Source organism: Neolamprologus brichardi, chromosome 11, assembly GCF_056152115.1.
Source record: "Neolamprologus brichardi isolate AB-2024 chromosome 11, ASM5615211v1, whole genome shotgun sequence".
Classification (NCBI taxonomy): domain Eukaryota; kingdom Metazoa; phylum Chordata; class Actinopteri; order Cichliformes; family Cichlidae; genus Neolamprologus; species Neolamprologus brichardi.
Genome location: NC_142114.1, coordinates 12,002,755 through 12,025,125, shown reverse-complemented (window position 1 = coordinate 12,025,125; position 22,371 = coordinate 12,002,755). Strand labels below are relative to the sequence as shown.

Sequence of the window (22,371 nt, the reverse complement as noted above, 5' to 3'; positions counted from 1 at the left end):
CATGAGTGCACCTGGTATTTGACAGTGGGCAAATGATCCATCAAAATCACTTATGAATCCATCATGCAATGACAAACTCTTATTCAGGCACGCTGAGATTCTGAACTGTCCATCAAGTTACTGAAATATGCATTAAAACAAAACAGGGGCGAGAAAGTGCTGATTATCACACATGCCGACAAAATCCCATTTTAGAGGTGGATGGTGCTGCTGTTATCTTGGCACCAAGCTTTTAGCTGGACATGGCAACTTAATAATGGTGAAACGCAGTGGCAAGCGCTGTGGGCCTCTGTCTCATGTGGAACGGGAAGTCATCTATTATACATTGAAGCTACAGAGCTGTACATTGAAGTGTATTGTCCCACTATGAGCAAAGTATTGATGTAGTTCCACTGAGAGAGCTGAGAGGCCTGTGCAGAGAGCCCAGAAAGCTCCATCCACACAGTAAGAGAGAGAGAGAGCAACATCTCAATTCATTCTTGGCTCCATCACAAACAAGGTCGGACACACAAAGTCCTCACTGAACCATTACTGACAGCACAACATGCAAACTGATATTATTCACATGCTAAAGTAGTTCTGATGGGGGTTAGAAGGCCCCTGGATGGCCACATCATATTTGATAAAGCAAAGCAATTCTTCTGCACACTTTTTAATACTTTAAACGTCTCCAACCTGGGGGAAAGTAATTACACTTATGGACACATATTTAAACTATAATTTGTTCTCACCGTGCAAGTTGCGGTAACATAAAATCACAACAACAATAGCAAATTTCATCTTTCGTAATCAACACTCCCCCTGTCTCCAATGAATACCGCTGAGAAGAATCTAAGTGCGACCAGTAGTGTATAGCGGAGGCTATTATTGTTGTGTGACAGTGATAGGCTGCAGGTTTTACACTGTAATGAATATACAGTGGATGAGTGCCGTGAGACTGTCGACTTAAACACACAGAAAACAGTGTGACAGGCAACACCCTTTTGCCAGCGCTCTCTGTACCACTCAGCTCCAAAGTATATTAAACCACCAGCCTCCATGGGCCAGCCTATACACCACTCAGCCTTTATTTGAAACTTTGCTGAACTGCAGTTTTGTGTCTCTGTGTGTGTGTGTGGTGTGTTTATGTGTGGCTATGTCCACCCCAGAACAGGAGGCAGCGGATCTGCCCTGTCCTCTCATTAACACTCTCCCAGTGTCAACTAATCACACCCCCGCTGAGCTGCTGGTACGGTAATGTGGTCCTAAATTCCTTCCTTTCCACACTCTGCACGCTATAACCCAGACACCGAGGTGTGTCAGTGCTAAACCACACACACTCGGTTCAATTAATATTCTGACAGCGTGGACATGACTGTTTCCATAGTGACGAACCTGATGCAGACTTAAAGAGAAAAGGTGTTATTTAAAGGACTCAGTGGCAAAACCGTCTGCATTACACACCAGCAGATTCAACTGGTGGGAAAATGATATCGCTCAGAACGAAATGACTGACTCACTGTGATCATAATGAGCTTCATAATTGGGTCTCTGGCCTTGGTGTGCTTTTTTGGCGCTGGCTGAAATGTGTCCTCAGTAACAACAAGTATTCAAACTAAAAGTTAACCCTAAATGTATACAAACATTCATTAAATGTAGAATTTGAAAAAAAAGAGCTAATTCTGTTAACAAACAAGAATCTAGATATATATATCTATATATATCTATATAGATATATATAGATAGATATAGATAGATATAGATATATATATATCTATAGATATATATATAAACAAACAAGCCTTCGCCTCCTTTTCTCTACAGTATGACCTCAGTAAACACTTTCCTGATTAAAAATCTTTAATAAACACCTTAATTGCTAGTTATTACAGCAGTGCTGTCTTACCTACCAAATAATAAGCTGCTAACATATGTTTTTCTGTCAGGACTTCTTCCTGACGGTTCAATGTCTGAGTTCAGCTGCAGTCATCACCTCCTGGCCCATGAGGGTCATCACAAAGTTTATTAGGAGTCCACCAGGTTTATAGCACATTTCAGTCTAGACCAGTGATTCCCAAAGTGATTTTTAATACAATTTAAGAAATACTTCACTTTTTCTTGTGCTTTGATCACAGTGATGATTTAGGATTGGGTGATCCCTGTGGGATTTTCTGGTTTGTAACTGGGCCACAGCACGTTGGACTCTGGGAATGGCTGATCTAGACCAAAGCTATGGAGCAACTACTCTTGTCATCCAGACAGCTATGCCTCCAGCACGGTTATCAACACAACTGATTTTTATAGAAAACATTAACAGCCTTAATGTTAACCTCAAAAAACCTTCGAATATTAACATTTTTGAGTGTTTAGAGACCAAACTAGTCATCTTTTAACAGGATAAATTCCACTGTTAACATGTAGAGAGGTAAGCCCAACACAGGCATCTAGCATATTTGCAAGTAGGCTTTGGCAAACAATTCTGCAGCTGTTAGTTTCTTGCTAACGTGTAGTGAAAGCACTTTGATCCACAGTTCACGCAGCTGAAACCAGGAGGTCCTGCTGTCACATACATTAAGCCTCTCAGCTCACTAATCACACTCAGATCCCTCCACCCGTTGCTGCTAAGGTTATTGCACTTTGAGCAATATATCTTTCCAAGTCAAAGTTAGGGGTGGACGGTTTCTGTGTATGTGTGTGTGTGTGTGTGTGTGCCGGGTGCATCAGCCAGATCGATGGATAGGACACATATATATACATACATAATGTTCACTCAGCATAGCTTGCACAACAACTCTGTAACTTATCTTTTAGTGTAAGGCAATGCTGCCACTAATCTGTTATGATCTTTAAAAAAAAGTGCAGTTATTATAAAGTGTATTTAGACTTAGTTATTAGTATAAGAGACACTTGGATTGCCTTAACAGAGAAGCAAGTGACAGAAAAGACAGTGAGGTTGGCACATACACTTGTGTAGTCTAACTTTGCAGTATAGAAGCACGTCTTTATTGGTTTATGTCGCCTTTTGGAGCCCTGGCACCCTGCACCACAGCAGCAACACTAACCTCAGAGGTTACAGCACCGATCAATAGCAGGAGAAGTGATGAGCTCAGCGATGAGAAACACAAACTGTGCATTATCAGATCTCCTTATTGAACCAAAAGCAAACGGACTTGTTCTTAAAAGCAAACAGACTTGTTCTAGGTTTAAATCAGGCCAAATGCAAAGAGTACAAAATAGGAGTTGTAAGGGAAACTACAGCAACACTTGCACACTCAGTGTTGGACTTCTGTATAACAGTATCATACATCCAGCAACCCTATACAATTCTTTCTAAAAGTGGTAATAGGTGGACAAGAAGTCATGAAACCAGCTTATTCCCCAATTTATTTATTTTGTGTTCAACATAAACAAGAACGTATCTAGAGTGCAACAAATTATTCTCATTATAAAAGCAAAAGTGGAAAAAATATTTCACTATGGTTCAGATTTACAAACCTGCACATGAACCACAAGCAATTATTTACAATAAGTACATTTAAACAGGAATAGTCTGGTTTGGGAATGGCTCCTCTAATGATGGGCATACACTGTGTGATTTTTGGCTCATTTTCGTGCGACCGTTTTGTTGATCGGTCTGAGTTTCGCCTTCATTGTGTGTCGCGCATCGCGTAGTATACGTGGGGTAACGAGAAGCGATTAACACCTCACGACCATCTCCTGATCATCAATCGTTTGGTCGTAAGAAAGTCAAACCTGTTTGAAGTCCCGTCGGCCGTCGTGAGGGTGTCACCGCAGCCTGTCACACTGCGCACGCGCAAACACAGAAATGAAAGTGAAAAGACGGAGAAGCACAGCAGTGCAGCGTGTGATCTGGACACAAGCGATGGAGGCACAACTTGTAGAACTTTGGCAAGCTCATCTCAGCCTTTTTGATGTGGCCTCACAAAATTATCACGACCACAACAACCGTGAAAATAGTTGGATCTACATTGCTGCTCAATCACAGCTGCCTGCTCAATGTTTTTCAGTAGCAATTTAGCAAAGTTGATGGTGGTGGTTTGTCTGTGTGAGTGAAAGACAGAGAGGGAGAGTGAGCGACAGATTTTCTGTTATAACCTTCATTTTATGGACCATATAGTGTGAGACCCTGCATCGTGACCTACGAACTTCTAACCCCTGCGAGTCAATCGTACAGTTTGAGCAGGAGCTGAATAACGCGACTGAAAAGATCACACAGTGTATGCCCAGCTTAAAGTATCACTGCCTGTAATCTAATGGTTACCAACATATACCTCTCTGAAAGAGATTACTTCATACGTCGACTGCTTGTTTTTCAGGGATATTTACTGTGCATTTGGTATTGTGGTATTGGAATATTTATATAGAAGTGTTTTTGACTGAAAAAATTAATGGTATCGTCCACTGAAATGGGCACTAGTTGTCCTAAAAGCTCCTTAAAAATTAGTTGATCCAAAATGCTGCAGTGAGAGTAATGACAGGGACAAGAAAGAGAGAGCACACTGGCTTCTCTTCATTGGCTCTCTGTTAAATCCAGAATCAAATTTAAAATCCTTCCCTCACATTCGAGGTCTTGAATAATTGGGCCAATCTTGTTTTAAAGTGCTTATAGTACCGTATCACTCCAATAGAGCACTTTGCTCTCAGACTGCGGGCTTCCTCGGTGGTTCCTGAGTATTTAAAAGCAAATTGGGAGGCAAAGCCTTCAGCTTTCAGGCCCCTCTTCTGTGGAACCAGCTTCCAGTTTGGATTCAGGAGACAGACATCCTCTCTACTTTTAAGATTATGCTTAAAGCTTTTCTTTTAGATAACGCTTACAGTGAGACACTGCAATAGGCCCAGGGTCCTGGGGGCTTCTTATGATGCAGAGCGTTTCTTCTCCACTCACCTCTTTTCACTTGCTATGTGTTTATACACCACTTTGCATTTAATTATTAGTTATTATTAATCTCTGGCTCTCTTCCACAGTGTGTCTTTTTGTTTTGTCTCACTCCCAGTCAGTCGCTGCAGATGGCCGCCTCTCCCTGAGCCAGGTTCTGCTGGAAGTTTATTCCTGTTGAAAGGGAGTTTTTTCTTCCCACTACTGCCAGATGCTTGCTCACAGGAGGTCGTCTGATTGTTGGGGTTTCTCTGCATTCTTTAGCTTACAATATAAAGTGTGACACAAGAGTGTTTGAATCCTGGATGAGAAGTTTTAGGTTGAAGTAATGTTAGCTATACCTCAGTTAATAATCTAACATCCTCACTCGGTTAAATAAAGGTAGTCAGCTAAGTGAGTAATGTAAAGTGCTCCTCCTATTTAACCACAGTCTGTAATAGCCAACCAGTAACAGAGACAGCACCACCAACACAGACAGCTCACTTTCCATTAAGCCAGACAAGTCTGCTGAGATCACTGGGGAAAAATTAAGACACCGTCTCTTTAAATCTGTCTGCATGACTAACTATCACACAGGAGGGATGAGACAAAGCACAAACTATTTCATGCACAAATGATTATCTTTTATAATGTTGAAACCCTCGATGGAAGAGGAGGTAAAGAAGGAGTATAGCTATGGGTTTTTTCCTTAGTTTCTCTTTTCCTCAAACTGTATGTGATCATTTCAAACCATGGGTAAAAAACCAAACAGTCAGAGTGTTTTGTTAAACATTTACAGATAGTGATTGAAGCCATAAAGAGCACACTGATCAGTGGACTTACTGAATCTGCAAATATTTCCATTGGACTGTTTGGTAAAAAAACAGCACAGCGGCAGCTAACAATGTGTTTCAAAGCCCTTTTAATCTGGCAGTTATTTTCTTTAATTAATGAGTGAAACATTTCAACTTTAATGCCTGGTCTGTATTATTTAGCTCTTCAGCTTTTTCCCTGTATTCCAGTTCTATCTGGATCGAAACCAAATATCTTCATAAACAGAATTTAGCCTAATGCTTGACTTTAACAGTTTAGCTACAGCGGGCATTAATAAAATCCTGCTTCTGCTCTGAGCCCAGAGGACAGAGGAAGATCAGCTGACTGGAACAATAGAGAAAGGCACTAACTGTTCTCACAACAAGCATGTCAGACTACATTTAGACGAGTTTTACCAGGTTTTTGAAAAAGCCAAGCAATCTTAATGAAGCTTAGGATGATCTTCAAAAGGAATTATCTGTGTGCATTAGCAGCAACATGATTACTCAATTATTTAAAGTAGAACCCTGATCTGGGGGCTGGTACATGCATGCTTTACTAACCAGCATGTATAAATGCCACTAAAGTAAATACAATTTAAAGCTCGGTAAAGATTACTTTGCTGTGAGTTATTTTTTCCACCATGAGGAGTGACATCACCAGGTGTTCCCCACTATCCAGCAGGGGGAATGACAGCATCATCTGTACAGTAGATCAAACAGCTCTTTGCACAGACTCCCCACTGCTTGGCTTATTACAGATGGGGAAAGTGTTGGGAAGACTGCGAGAAACCACGAACAGGCACCAAAAAACAAAGCCCGGCAGCTTCAGACAAACTACACATAGAAAGTCTGCAAATGCTAAAGTGAAATGAGACTTTGAAAAGATGAAAACTCCAGCCGACATCACTCTGCTCATCACTGCTCTTTAACAGCCTCCGGTTTTGTTTTTGTGATGTTTTCAGTAAGTAGAGAAATTACTTCCTTGCATGTTTACTCAGGCTGGGTGCTCTTTTCAGCCGGAGTGATGAAGATGCAGAAGAAGCAGTTGAGTCACGCAGAACAGGTTGTAATTACCTCCCCTTAAGCCTCAGTGTACTCTGCATTTGTGCTCTTCATCTGGCCTCTTTCAAACATCTGCTGTCTTGAAACCTCAAGACCGCCATCCGAGGAATACAGCACATAATGTTATTCAGCACGCTGACATCTCATTTCAAACCTTTCAGGCCTTTCAGCACTTTGTTAAAAAGATCATCTGGCCCAGTCAGCTCTCCTCTCTCATCAGTGCTCACCAGTGTCTCTACCTTTCATCTGGATATGTATTTATTCGTAAACTGATCTCATTTTGCAGGTTTTTATTTGACATTATTCTGTCATTCTTTTGGTAAAAGACAGTGGTCATTACACTCTGAAATGCAGTGCAACGTGCATGGGCGAAGAACTCTTTAAGGGTCAGGAAACAGGTCATTAGTTTAAATCCTAGACACAAGTGCAGAGCAGGTGTTCGGTGCCACGGTCGGCCGATCCCTCGGGGACTCCTGCCACTAAGGTTCCCCTGACAGAGCCATCAAAATTCCCAGGAGTGCCTCATAATAGCATGCAGGGCGAGTGACCTGCTAATACAAACTGCTCAAGGACTGTTTTTGGAAATGAAGGTGATTAAAATCAGTCATTACAGCACTGAGAGCAGATTGCACTTTCTGAATCATCCTGATAACTGCAGTGGAGTCGGTGTCAGCCTAAGGGTGAACGTGAACACTGACAAATAAGTGAAAACCCCAGGGGGGAGTGAAAGAACCTGGAGATGCTTTGAAGAGTTCAAAGTCGTGAGGACAAACCTGCTCTTGGACCGTGGCACAGATGAATCATCTGCTATTAATATACAGTCTGGGCGCACAATCTGTTTATGTGGCCACTTCGGTGTGACAGCAGAGCCAGAGACGAGCTCAAGTTTGAATTACCAGCAGTGCTGTATGTACGTGTTCCAGTTCCCAACAAACAATGCACTCTGCAGCAGAAGCTACCTTATAGTTTAAGGGCTTGCAAGAACATAAACAAACCTAAAAAGCAGGAAAACTATGATTTTATGGGCTAAATTGTTGCCTTTTTACATGCATCATCATGATGCATCAGTTTTTGTTTTATCGGTTCACAGGCACCTATTAAATTGAGACTTCGTTATTTAAAATAGAAATCTGGGACCATATATTGCAGAAAAGCTCTCAGTTTCAGGGATCTGATCCAAATTAGTCTTCAGCCATAATTATCTTACCCATCTGTCTACGAAAACAGAAGAACAACTTCTCTGAACTTCCTTTCCTTTTTCTTTTGTAGAATTACACATAGACAAACCACAGAAGGGAAAGTACACTGTAAGCATACACACAACTGTATCACTTTAACCAGTGCAAACTCTGAAAACATTCAGAAAGTCTCACATGCAAGCGATTACAGCTGAACAGGATCGCTGGTTGACTCGATCTGAAACAGCATGCTGAGCTGTAGCATGTGACCCAACGTCTGCAGGTGTGGCACTTCTTTGTGTTTACACTGCTTTTGCATGTCTTTTTCATCTCAGTGCATCTTATTATGTCAGAAAGGGACATGTCTTGAGAAGATTCAAGTGTAGCAACCAAAGCTACACTTCTGATTGTTTATTCTTTGTTCCTCATGACGGAAAACCTCCCAGTTCCGCCGACCTCTCTCGTCATCTCAGGCTCCAACACACAGTTCAAGGTTTTCAGGCTGTTGCACTGTGAAGTCGGAGGGCGTGTGAAGGCTTCCTAGCGTGAGAACTCTGAAAGTAGTTTACTTTTAAATTCCCTCTAGCGCAGTGTACTGGCAAGAACCTGTTTTAATTTGTTATATAAAGGCAGTAAAAGTACAAAGCATACACCACAAAAAGTACCTGGGATGACACTAATATTACACATACTATACCATCCCATAGTATTTTCTTCAAAAATGTAAGATATGTTATATATAAACGATTTTCTAGTATTGATGGCAGTCAGAAAACACAGTCAACATTGAGCGCAATTCAACAAACAAATTTAAACATGGTGTGTAGAAGTTTGCTTTGTTCCTTAAAGGTTAAAGTCCACATGCCTGTGCAGAAAGTGGTTACACATTGCCCCAGCCGAGTAAATATGTGGACGTTTACTCTGACTCTGTCATCTTAGCTTAAGCTTCACTTACCAGCTTGCTTCTTTACAACTTTGTTACAGAGAGACAGAGAGATGCTCCTGATGGCGACGGTTTGCTGTGTAACATCTCGCAACCAACAGTTATCTTGCATTGTACTGTATATCAATAAAATATGAATAATTAGGTTAACTGATTAGACTTTCTAGTGTTTATGAGATAGGGTGGCATTGCTTTATCATGTCATTAACTAATCACACACGCCCCTGGTTGTATACAGAAGCAGCTTACAACGCTTGTCTCAGTTCAAGGCTTATTCTAGCCTCTTTGGATCTGCTCTTAGAGACAAATACCCACTAAGGTCTCAGGGCTGTCCCACTGACACATCGTAAAGTGCATGAGGACTCTCCTAGACAATCTGACATTTTGAGCCCTTTATGAATGCTTTCGGTAAGCGTGCATTTCTGCAGACTCTACCTGAGGAAATTACCCCTCTTGGCACCTGGAACTGGAAGTACAGGAACATCACCAACTCAAGTGTGACTTTATTCACAGATCTGACTTTGACTTGTTTGACTTGGCTATTATGGTTGAGAATGTGGAAAGGCCTTTGACTTTCTTTGGCAAACCAGGTTTGATCATTAAACTAAATATGAAATATGAGTAGCCGTGTGTAACTTAACACAGAGAGGCCTCTGCTCCAGAAATAGGAGGTCACAGAGGTCTGTTTCATTCCTCACACAGCAGCTGGAGCACAGATAGGTGAGGTTGCTGTCTGTTACTCAGGGGTTAGGGTAAACTGGCCCAGTTGTGCACCAACTGCGCCATTATTGAGCTGTAATGTAGCACACTGCCCACCCACAGTTCCTGTAGAAGTTCTACAGTAGAGTTACCCGTCTCTAACATCGTCTGCACACTTCCACAACCTGACTCCACGTCAAGTTAGTCTCAGTCTTTGTGGGGCGGCAGCAGCCTGCTCTCCCAAACAACCCCCGCTGTCCAGAGAGACAGGGAGAGAGGCACGGGGACTACTAATGAACCCGAATGCCATCCGTGGCGTTTCAAGAGCAGCAGAGCATGCATCTGATTAATCTTTGTCCTAATTAGATCGAACAATTAACCTGCCCACCACCGAGCTCTGGAGCCTGATGACTCTGCACGAGCGTCAAACCTCCTGTACATTTAAAACCGAAGCGTGCCCTCACACTGCAACTTTCCTTGTTTTCACAGCGACCAATTAATTCTAAGTAACAGCGCACAGCCTTCCGTGTGATATCTGGGCGAAAGGAGGGACAAGAGCTCCGAGCCGTTTCTGCTTTTCACTTCAATGGCACTACATTTCTGCAGTTTTGATTCAAAGTCAGAGGAGGCACTGATGGGTCTCATCACAAATTAAGTGTGAGATGCAAAGCAGAAAGAGGAGGGGAGAAGGGGAAAAAAATCCAATCTTCATTAACATGGAGATACTCCCCCGATGTGAAACGCCTTGAGGACATACTTGTTCACTCACTGGCTGGATGCTTTAAAGCATGCACTGCCTGCTGATCTGAAATATTTGAAATGCTTCACTTGTTACATGCACTGCGTCCTCATAACAATGTGGACAGGCAGAATTCAACCACAGAGGACATGAACCTAGCCGATCCCTTATTAATTAACATGAGCTCAGCTGTAGGGATGCAACTGGAAGCATACAGCCCTGTGACTGGACACTCAGGGAGGTTATCTTTTTTTCATAAATCATGTGTGCATGAGCCACAATTGCACAATGAAAGCTCATGAAGCTTAAGCTTGTTTTCCCTTTTCTTTCTTTCTTCAATTTTTAAGCATATTGCACAATGTAAAGTACTGCAAAAAATCTGATGTACAGTGATTGGCACAGAAGAAATTAATCTTAGCTTTGAGCTATAGATCAGTGGAAAAATGTTTAAGGGTCATACTTTTTTACTCACCGCCTTAAACTGTTCTTTATAAATCTGCAGTATGGCTCTTTAACCCAGCTGACCACACAACGTTAGCTGGGTTAAAGTGTACTGTTTTGTGTAATGTTTTTGAGGCCCTGCCAAGGACAACACGACCAATGTTGTGAGTTTAATGGGCCCATTAAAAGTGACTGGGTCAGCTGACGGGGCTGTGCTGGGAGCAACAAGTGCTTGACAGTTGGGAACTTAAAAAGTGCAGTCGTTACGCAACGTGTCAATCCGTGTTTGAATCTTTGTGGAAACGCTCAGTTTCATTTAATACGCGTAACTTTTGACTGCAGTGAAAGCTGCGATAGATCGCTGCGGAAATGGCTGGCAAAACTCGAAAAATAAAAGTTGAAAATATATAGCAACGCGTCAGATTTTACTAGTTAAACGTCGCGGAAGCTAAATGTGGGAGTTCCTCTTTATTGCAAAACCTTAACACGTGTAGTGTTGGGTAAGGGAAGGAGAAAATCCACGAGTATACGTTAAACTCGACGACTTTCAAAGGGAGTTTGGAAGCACTCTCCGAGGCGTGCGCTGCAGGCTTGTTTCGCTCTATAAAGTTGAGAGCGTACACAGCAAAACTCTCAGCGAGCACAGCTGATGTGAGACTGACCTGTCCTGGAGTAGACGGTACTTCTGTCATGTGTCGTCCCAGCGTTGTGCTGCTCTATGTGGACCGAGTCCTGCACGGGTCCGGGCCACAGTCTCTGAGAGATTGCATCCCTGACAACTCTCGCGCCGCTGCCCGTGATAGAAAATATGTAGTCCATTATTGTACGGCTGCAGAACCTAGCTAGCTTAGCTAACAAAAAGAGTTTTTAAAAGTGTTTAAATAGCCGCTCTCATCGCGCAAAAAGTAAAACAAAGCTGACAAAGCAACGACACTCAAACTCGTAGTGTGAACGAACCTCAACTACTCCACACATTCCAAAACAGGAACTATTTGAAACACGTCAACGGGTGCGCACTGTTTTTGCCCCTAGTGGACTCGAACGCAACAGGCCGTCTTCCAGTGCAGCCTACTGCCCTATTGGCCTACATTTACACTAACTGCATTCCACAGAAGGTTCCTATATTTGATGTAGCATCCTCAATAACATAGCTAACCGCTTTACTTTGCTTTAGTAAAGTCTGAATCAGTTGTAGTATTGTGTTCCTATTGCTTACTAACTGTGTAGCACTTCAAGGTTTTTTTTTATCCAGAATAATGATTAATAGGTTTGTAAGCTATAAGATGCAAGAAGATAAACACATAAGTATTTAAATGTGTTTACAGCTACACTGTGTTATAAACCACATATTACATGCTCATAGATGAGTGTATGGCTAGGGATTTCAGTCAAACAAAGCTTAAAATACAATTTTATCCACAGATAAGCATTTGAATGCAGCTTTTACTTTACAGGCAGGGTTCACATCTTGTTACTTCAGGTCACATTCTTTAGGTTTGCAAATATTTTTTTAATGCTGAAGTTCATTTGCAATGAATCACAAGTTACAGATTCAGTGCTGATTGAACGCAGACTTTTAAAAAGTCATTCATGAAACCTGAACTTGAAAAAAATCTTTACAAATAAAAAAATAAAAAGGGAAAAAAAATTGAAGCTCAGCACAGCCCACACCGATTTCCACATCGTTGCTAGGAGATTTGATTGCCATCAAGTGTGGGGCTTTATGGCACCCTGGAGACTGACATCCATCTGACTCCCACCTTAATAACATTCTAATAAATTGAGACTCTCACATCCGGAGGCAAAGTACACCTCCGTGCCCATACTGTAAGTGACTCAAGGGTCCAAAGTGAGAACGCTGAGAGCTGCGACATATACGCATCTGCTCGTCCACTGATGGATAGGCAGAGATGGCATTTGCTGTGCGCAAATGAACATGGAAAAGTGAAAAGCCGGCAGACCAGAACAGGGTGTGATGATTGGGAAGCAGCCTCAGGTTGTGAGCTGGAGAGCCTGTGATTCATTATTTATCCCAGGGGGGCAGAGCTGGTCTGGTAAGTAAAGAGTGTAAAGACAGGCCCTGTAATGATCCAGCAACACATTCACATGAGAAACGTTAAAGATGGGGAGGGGGGAGAATTTTTCTTTGCGAGGATAATCAGACAGGAAAAGCACCCGTGTCTCATTCCCAGTATGTGTGAAAGGCCAGCTGAGGTTAAAGCATCTGTTATATCTGAGTGCATTGAAGCAGTGAGGTTTGAGAGTGCGAGCCATTTTCAATACTGAAAGTGCTCCATCTGCTGGTTGCCTTAAGTAGCGTGGGTATTACAATAGTGCATCAGAAAGAATGCAGTTTTGAATATATGAGATTTTACTTCTTTTTTTTTTATTTTGAGAAAAAAATGACTTTTTTCTCATTATCTTTGACATCATCTGCCTTTGTGGTTCTGTTCAAACAAGCAGGGCTGCAACTAAATGCCTGTTTTCACTGTCTATTAATATGTCATTTGATTTAATGACTGGCCAATTACTCATTTAGTCTGTAATAAAGCTGAAAAATGTCCCCTAAATACCCCCAATTCCTGTTCCTAGGATGTTTAATTTACAAGAAAAATAAATCAGAGACACGCTTATAAGCCGGAAAGCCCGAATGCTCGAACTTTTCTTTAATTAACAACTTAATCAGCTATTACAAATGATTGGCACCTTATCGCGCTGCGTTTCAGCTGCCCTGCAGTCACGCGGGAGAAGAGGTGTTCTGTGACAGATCCAGTCTAAACATATGTGAGCCTCAAGCAGGGGGACTGTTCAAACTAGTGTTTTTTTACTTCAAAAATGAAAAGAATATAGCACACAAACAACTTCGACAGCAGATATTTGAATACTTGACTTTGAATCATGAGCACCTGTCCCACTTCTTTCCTCTCTGACCTTGTGTAGTGCCCTGCTGGTACATTTGGCACTTGAGCAATGTGTTTACACTGGCCCAGCGCCACCCCAACAAACCCCACCCCACTGCGGGGCCTCGTAGCTGCGTGATGTACTGTGTTGCTGTACAGCTGCCCAGAGCGGTCATCAAATCATCCATAACATTCTCAGAGGGAGCCATCCTCTGCGCTGTAACCTCATAGGATTAGAGATATACCGAGCAGTCGTGCACGCCAAACAATAACACCCAATCTAGTTTTAAAGACCTATTTTCTCAGAGAACTCCTCCACTCTCTAATTAAGCCGTAAATGTGACCAAAGAGGGAAAAATGAAAGAATTCCCTCTGTGCTCATCCGACTACATGAGCATCATTGCATGGAAATTATATGAGTTACGTTCTCCTTAAGCCTGCATGTTTGATGTGTGTATTTCGTGTATTTTAGAGGTGATTAAAGAGACCCTGGAGCAAATTAGCTAACTGACATTTATTACGCTGTTATGTCCTTCTGAATTTTTGCAAATTATCCCGTTTCTGTGTGACGTACAGACCACTATATTGGGTATATTTACAATATCCTAAAGGGACACGTTCTAATTTGGTTGCGTGTTTACAAGGCACGCAAAAGCTATATCATAACCTTTCTTAATAATTTCTATCTGGATCAGAGCAGCATTTGAGAACCATTTTGTTTAATGGAGAAATCTTGCTGTTCAAGTACCTGCATTAAAAAAAAAAAAAAACAGTTGATGTCAGCTGCTGTCAGCAAAGGGCCTGAGAGGGTGCTGTGCGTGAGCCTTTGTCATCATCTGGGTGTTAATCTCAGCAGTTTCCCATTCAGAGCCAGGTTGGTGGCACCTAATCCTGAGAACAGGGACGCTTTCATTACGAAGAAACACGCAGGCCACCGGGGAGCTGCTGCCACTTTCCCTGTTATCAATGAACAGAAGTCACAAGTAATGTTGCATAAGCAGTCTGAGCTGAAGCAACACGCTGAGCATGTGCATGCACTGTAAAGCCTGTGTTAGCATGTGCACACGCTTACTGTACGCCCATTTCTCACACAGTCTGCCCTTTCTTCCAGACTTTTTTTTCTTCGTTTGCAGTGGAAATCACTAGAAAAACACAGCGCAGAGTTCACTCGTGTGACACAAATGCACCTGCTGGCAAACACAAACGAGCCTTTCCGTGTACGGCACTGGTTGCTTGTAGTGAACGCATCTCACGTGGCATTTCTAGAAGCATCTAACAGAGCTGGAGTGTACGCACAGAATGTACAGCACACATTGTCCCGTGTTTCATGAGCGTTATGCTCTATTATCCCGCAGCTCTTACAAGATGACGACCAATAAAGACGGTTTGCTGCCAGGAGAAATCAAGCGGAGGCATACAGACAATGGCAGCAATCACAGGTGTTTAACAGCTCTTGTCAGAAAATGCCGCTTTCTCTCGGGCTGTTTCACTAGGGAAGTAAAGCTTTGCCTCTCAAAAGCTTGTCAGTACTACAACAGATGAACATGTTTTTCACATTGACAGCAGGAGCCAAATATTCATGAGAGGGAAACATGAATCGAATGTTGTGTGGTGCCTGTTAAAGCCAGAACAATGCCAGGCTGAGTCACCGGATCATCTGGAGAAATGCGCCTTTTAATTACTCAGAGCAGTGATTATATAAGTGTGACTGCTGTCACTCAAATGTTTGCCTTGATTTTGCACGAACGCTGCGGAGCACCTTCCATCTTGCTGCTTACATGGGACTATACAAACATTTGTGCGAGGCTATTTGGCCCATGAGTCATAATCTAGCATTGATATTTAAATCATGTGTGAAACTCTTATCAGTGGGATGCAAGCAGCAGTGAGTAACCATGCATTTAACCATAGACTGCATAAGAGAGATGCACACAGCCTGAGTGACGTCATTCACTGATTTGTGAAGACCTGCTTTGAAGTCCCGAGCTGAGGATTTTGTGCATTGGCATCATGGTGTTTTGAAACCAGACATGATGATTGTGGGGTGGATAGCATAGAGAAAGCACACTTCAAGCTCATGCATTGAGGACTGGACACAAGCCAGGACCTCACTTAAGCGAATGCTGCTTTATCCTCTTGTATCACTGTTGTGTATTTGTGACTTGCTAAATAAGCCACAAGCAGACCACTGATCAGGTTCTTTCCATGAATGTGCAGCAGCGCTGTTTTTAAGTGCAGAAATAGAAGGATTGTGTTTGTGGTGCTGGGGTGTGGTTTGGATGCTGGAGTGCGACACTGCAGAGTGTGACAGAGCTGTAAACACCGTGTCTGTACATGTCCGTAAAGGTTCTCAGTCATCTAGGTTATTGTAGGGAACTTTAACACATGTCGTGCAGGGTGACACCTTTCATCCAAGAAGCTTGTTCAGCTCTAAGTCTGTACATGTTTTTATTAGAATATGTAAATTCTTCTCTGACCAAACTGAGCGGATCGACACCACACTCAAGTTTGTCGAGCTGAAGCCAAGAGACCAATAGCCCAGCTTAGTGTAAAGATTAGATGCGTGCCTTCTTATTAGCAAAGACAATGACAGAAATGAGAAGGGATCACATGTAAGTAGTTCAATGAGTACTTTCAGTCAGTGTTTGGAGTTTTTTGTTTTTTTTTAAACTGGCCATCAAATAGCAAATCATCAAGCTCTCCGCTGGGCTACAGCCTTGCGAGTTGGAGTAGAGATAACCAATCTCAAATCTCATGCCAGCTTATATCAAAAAGGCAAGGTCAATGTCATGCTTCAAGGTTAGAGCTAAACTTTGATACAACACATAAACTACAACACTGCTGCCATGAGGGAAAACTGAACCTTTAAAAGAGGTGTTCTATTTTAGAAGATAAGCTGCTTGTCACAGTCAGTTGTGCTCTTTTATACATTTGGTTTTATATTGAACTCATTCAGAAGACCTTAGCTAACAGTTTCTCCTCACTATAATGCGGATTTGTGACCACGGGATCCAAATATATCATCCAAAAAGTGGATCTTTAGTTGCCTCTAAGAGTCTTATGTACACAGAGAGAAACAGATACAGGAATAAATGAGACTGGATGAATAAAGGCTCCACAGTCAGGTTGATACATGATGTCAGAGTGCTGAAATAAGCCTCTGTGTTTTAGCTTAATGCCTTTAGCAAAGACAGGAAACAAGAAGGTGATGGCTAAGGTTGTTGTTGTAGCACGCAGCCTGACACTGACCTGCCGCCACATCAATTCACCCCCCTGTTATTGCCTTTTTTCTCTCTTCGGACAGTTCTACAAGGTGGCTAGTGGTGATCGATGGGCGGTGCCGTCAGAGCGGGCTATCTTTCTCCGCCACTTCCACCCCCTCTACTCTTGGTCATCTATCCTCTGTGGGCGTTCGCCCTGTCTGAAGCCGCCACGAGAGGCTGGGTGGGCCCCCGGCGAATGATGACTGCTGGCTCGGTGCGAAGCACCAACCGCTTGCCTCTCTCTTCCATCTGTGTGGATGCTTTTCATTTTACTGCGTGGCAAAATTCTGTTTATAATTACCTGACAGCCACCAGAAGATGCTTAATTACAGGCGCAGAGGAAGAGAGAGCGAGGGAAGACGAAAGGGAGAAGCAGGATGATAGTGGATGAGAAAGAAGGAGGGGGCGAGGAAGGAAGGGAAGGGACATGCATCAGACATGCACCACTGCTCTCTTCATACAAGGCAATTTATTAAAATAATAAAGCCCAGCCTTGCACTGAAGGTTGAGTCCACAATAAACCTGACAGGGAGGCAGAAAAGCGGTGCTACAACACCGGGGCACATAAACAAAACAAATGCTCTGTTATGTCTGCGTCCACTTTATTATCCAAGCTGAACTCTTCAGGAGTTAATTGCTTTCTTTTAAACGCAGACACAGTCATAAATTTCATCATTAGCCTAACATGAATCATTCAGCTTTCAGCCAAAGCACAAAAGCACAAAGAATCCTCTACATAAGCCTCTTCACCCTGGACGGGCATTAGACTCTGTGACGAGATACAGCCAAGTGCTGTGGGATGGGGGGCGGTGTGGGGGGAATTAAGAGCCAAATGGACATCTTAAATCCGACAAAGATGCTAAGAGCCTCTGCGCGCGCTCTCCGTCCGCTGTAAAACTGTCGTCATCCCAGGCTCTTTTCATCTATCACCTGATATCACTTGTTCCACGAGTACGCTAAATTGGATAATGAATCTCTGCCCCCCCAGGAGATGCAGTACATGGATAATTTGTTGGGGAAGTTACGAGCTGGGGGCATATTGCATCACTCGAGGTGCGAGATGTTAGCGTGGTTAAATGGATGCAACCTTTTGGATGAGTCCACAGTAGTTACATGAGTGAATTAGGACCCAGTGACGACGTAATTAACTGCGCAGGGAGGAACTCGTTAATGAATCACTCTGGCTCGGTTAATGAAACACATTTAAGTTAAATATGGTGTCAGTCTATCGATACGCAGCTTATGATGTAGCTAAGTGAATGTTAATTTCACGTAGATATAAATCGGTTAATCTTTTAAAAATAAATATCCTACAGAACAAATCAAAAATCGTCTGAAAGGCTTTTCTTACTGTCTCTCACTGAAAAAGGGAAAGCTGATGATAATCTGACTTTGATAAGATTGTGCCTTTTTCAAGACGTCTTTTTTTCATTCAGAGATTTTCTTTCATTTAAAGAGTAGGGTTGAATAGCCTTTTAAAGAGACACAAAGAGGTTGAGTGTGAGAATAAAAACTGCAGGGGTAAAAATGAAATGAGAAATAAATTGAGTTGAAAATGTTTTGGAATATTTTGGAAAATAAATTAATTCGATTTCTCGCTCAGAGCTAAAAGGTTGACCTAGATGGCGCTAAAGCTGGGATGTGTTGGCTTAGCTTAGTCTAAAGACTGCTGAGATCTTTTAAAAGGTAAGTTACTCTCCTTAAAGATCTTTTTAATTGATGTCCTGCTTAAATGAGCAGAATTAACCATTTTACTTAGCTTTAGAAAACGTTGGTTGATTTCTTTGAACAAAGCTATGCTAGTTTTTTCCCTCCTTATAAAGACAAAGATAGCAACTTTAGCTTACAACAACCAGACTGTGGATCTAGAATTTGATGCATATTGTTTGATGCACATTTCTCTGATGAATGGATGTAGCCCAGTGGCACAAACTTCATGCTTCCTACAAAATGTGTAGTGCGTGGGGCTGTAAACAGCTACAGCTGTAAAGTAAAAAAATCCCTTAGAAAGTAGCACGGTGACCACCAAGAGAGGAACTTTTAAACAAGATGGGTAACTATTTCCCTTTTTTGAAGAGACCATTGACTTTTTTTTTGTACAAGTCTAGCTGTGACAAACACCAACATAAAGAATGCTGTTGGTGAACCGTGGCTAAAGATGCGTGAGCTGGAGCCGGACCTCTGTAGGGCAACACTGTGAGAAAAGGTCATTTCTTTACGTGAGACCTGAGCTGACCAGCTGTGTCTATGCTCCATTTGTTTGCTTGGACATATAATATCACAGCTTTGCAACACATAGCTCTGGGTAAAGTTTACTTTATTTTATTTTACACTGCTTTGTTGTGTCTAAAGACCGATATTGCACCTAAGCACTGAGGCATTCAGCATCCACTGTGGTTTTATTGTTTTGTCTTCATCATACAATCATATTTTGGGGTAGTTACAAAATGCATTACAAAGCAAAATAAATTGCAAAGGCAAAAATAGATTTCAGATAAGTCAGTAGCAAAACCAAAGACAACTCACTTCTCCTAAATAACTGATAGGAATTCAACTGAATCAAAACCATGAAGAGCAATTTTAAAGCCCATTTTCATAACAGCTTTGTCCTTTGATGGCTGTGTGTTTTCCCCTGCTGTACCAATACTTGTAGAGCTCAAACTTGTATGTATGTAACTTCTGCTGCTTCACGTCTTTGTGGCAGTTTTCCAGAACCCTGCCATCCAGCAAATGTCCAGAGCAATGACCCGTGTGGCGAAAAGGCAGCGTACTGTGCTGGCCGACTAAATCCTGTCCCCCAGCTATTCTTCCTCTTGAATAAACCAGTACATGGCAAACATGGCCCCAGAAGCATTTAGAATATAAAGTATTCCACATTCTAATCAGGCCAGGAAGAAGAGCTCAAGGTGGATGTGGATGAGTCGCGATTCTAGCCGTTGATTGCTCAGCCAAATTTTCCCATCCCTTGTCATTATATCCACTAATGGGATAAAAGCCACAAGTACAATGGATGCTACAAAAATTAAAGTGATTGCTCACTCTGAAGTAACACAGCCATAAAAATATGGGAAAAAAAATACTTCTCGTCTTGTACTTCACCAAACATTAGCAAATATTCATTATCCATTTGATATGTTTTTGCCATAATAACATTGTAACCCTGGAATTCCTCCAATCAAACACGACATTCGAGCTGATTGGAAAGTTATGACAATATGTGAAACTGGATAGTGAAGCATAAACTGTGCAGTAGAATTTAACAATACCAATTTAAAATGAATACAACCAGATGTACTTCACATAAATCCCCTAATAAGTTAGCATAACATCTGATTTCAGTGTAGGAAAGGTGGAGTCTGGCAGTAACAATGAACATTATTCTGCTGAGTGCTTATTGCATGAATAATGTCTAAAAACAAAACATTGGGATGACAGCAAAGTTGTATCATTATTATTATTATCACTGATGATGATAATAATAACCATTTTCAGCTGCATCAAAATGTCTGAAAACGATTAGCAATGAACAATGCAAGACACAGATCAAACAGTTATATATCATTAAGGATCCACATTAACACAACTTGTAGTGTTTCGTACGAGCAATCCGATTCCAGTGCTGCCGTAAATTCGGTTACTTTTTCCATAAATATCATCCATAACTGTGAGATTTATCGACTCCTTAAAGGTACTGAGTAATAATGCTTTACAGCGCCTGCCGTCGCATAAGTAGGGTTTCTTCTGTTTTTAGTATGTACATTAGATACTGGGGAAATAGAGCCGTTCTTAAACAACGGGAGCCCATAAATTCACAAGCAAAGAGAAACAAATAGCAACTGTTATGCGAAGTGGCAGATCTTATTTTCCTTCCGCTGTAAAATGAATCAATAGCTGGGGCCGGTCTTGGCGTTCGACAGTGGAAAACTGCTTACTCTTCATTTGAGCTATATGTAATCAATCCTAGCCAGAGGATGGCTACAGCCCTTTCCAAACTAAGTGGGGAAACAGTGGGATTACTGCCTCTGTGGCATTTATAAATTGAGCCCAACGAGAAGAGGGCCACCGAGAGACTCCCCGGTCAACGTAATTACACCGGCAGGCCAATAAATCCGACCCATAGATCTTTTACTGTGGTGCTGCAGTAAATTCAGCCTCTTTTCCTTGCACTGCTTTCTTTCACTCCAGAAGAAAACATTAATGTTTTTGTTTCTGTCAAAGTGGAAAAAAAAGGAGAAGGGGAAAAAAAAAACCTAACAGCGGCTTGGTGGCTACAAATCTCTGTGGCTTTTGCTGCTGGCCAAGATGTGATTCAGTGCAGCGATTTAGATCCACACAGTGTTGAGTCATACATATGACAGCATACTATGCTGTGGATACAAATCTACATTAAGTGTCCTTGAAACAGGGGAATGTGAAGGTCTGTTTGAAGTTAATCTCATATCATTTCCTTATGAAAAACTAAGGGCACAAAAGGTGCACAGAACTGATTTAGGGAGTGCACGCGTCATCTCTGGGGACATTCAGGAATGACAAATGTCAGACAAATATATTAAAGGCCATTTGGGACAGGGCTAACATCATTGTGATCCGTGTAACATTGAGACAGTCTAAGGATAAGTGAACCTCTTATCCTCTTAGTTGCATGTCTGTCCTGCATACACAAGTCTGTCCACAGCAAACAGGTTTCGTAGCATTTGCATGCAGCAGCAGCTGCAACTCCTCTTTAAACTACAGGTGTAACAATACCTCCTCTTCTATAAACATGGCATTTGGCTAAATGGATGCTCACCTTAATTCACTCTGGATGCAGCCTAATTAGTGTAATATTGATGGAACCAGAGATGTTCAATGCCTGCATAAATTTGGTTGTGAGCCGCTTCGTCTGGCTTTGCAATACAACCAACCGTTTCAATACAGAAAATATCATTTGCATTCAGGTCACCTTTTAACTCCTATTGTTTGCAATCATGATACAAAGAGGAAGTTTAGAGGGCACCAATGGGATGTGATTAATTCCGCAGAGCAGCTAGTCTGGTCTGGATAAGAACGTGGAGAGCGCTCCGAGAATAATAAGCACAAGTAAAAAGTCAAAACCTGGTAAAACAGAGGTGACATTCCCTCCCTGTAACCAAGTTAACATCAAAGCGGCTCCATTGCTGTCTGGGGATGACTAAAGCATACTATTAACCTTTGTGAAAATGGTTCCTGAGGCCTCCTGGGTGTCTGTGCGGGTCTGAAGTGCATGTGTCTGTCCACCTCTCTCATATTGCAGTGCGGATATATCAAATCAGGTATGTACATGCATGTAAACACTTCTTGTGCACGGGCTCAAAGTGCATAGACGCACATCGTGATACGTCTACATCAAACTAAAAACACTGCAGGTGCTACCACAAGCAGTACCTGAATAAAACTAATTACTGCTTTGTTGTTTACAGACAGAAAACAAGCCCATCCACAAGTATCAGATATCCCA

The 22,371-nt window shown here is 42.0% G+C and overlaps 1 protein-coding gene across 6 annotated transcripts in view; it reads right to left on the bottom strand.

The window, feature by feature from the left end:
- Positions 1 to 22,371, bottom strand: part of oxr1a (oxidation resistance 1a) — a 170,772-nt gene that overhangs the window by 54,816 nt on the left and 93,585 nt on the right. Inside the window, exon 1 of one of the 6 annotated variants that reach the window (XM_006794778.3) lies at positions 11,395 to 11,729. The exons of the other annotated variants lie outside the window; for them this stretch is intronic. Coding sequence (XP_006794841.2) covers positions 11,395 to 11,551 — 157 coding nt within the window. The 5' untranslated portion in view covers positions 11,552 to 11,729. Of the gene's footprint in view, positions 1 to 11,394; positions 11,730 to 22,371 lie in introns of those variants that run through there. 6 annotated transcript variants of the gene reach the window in all.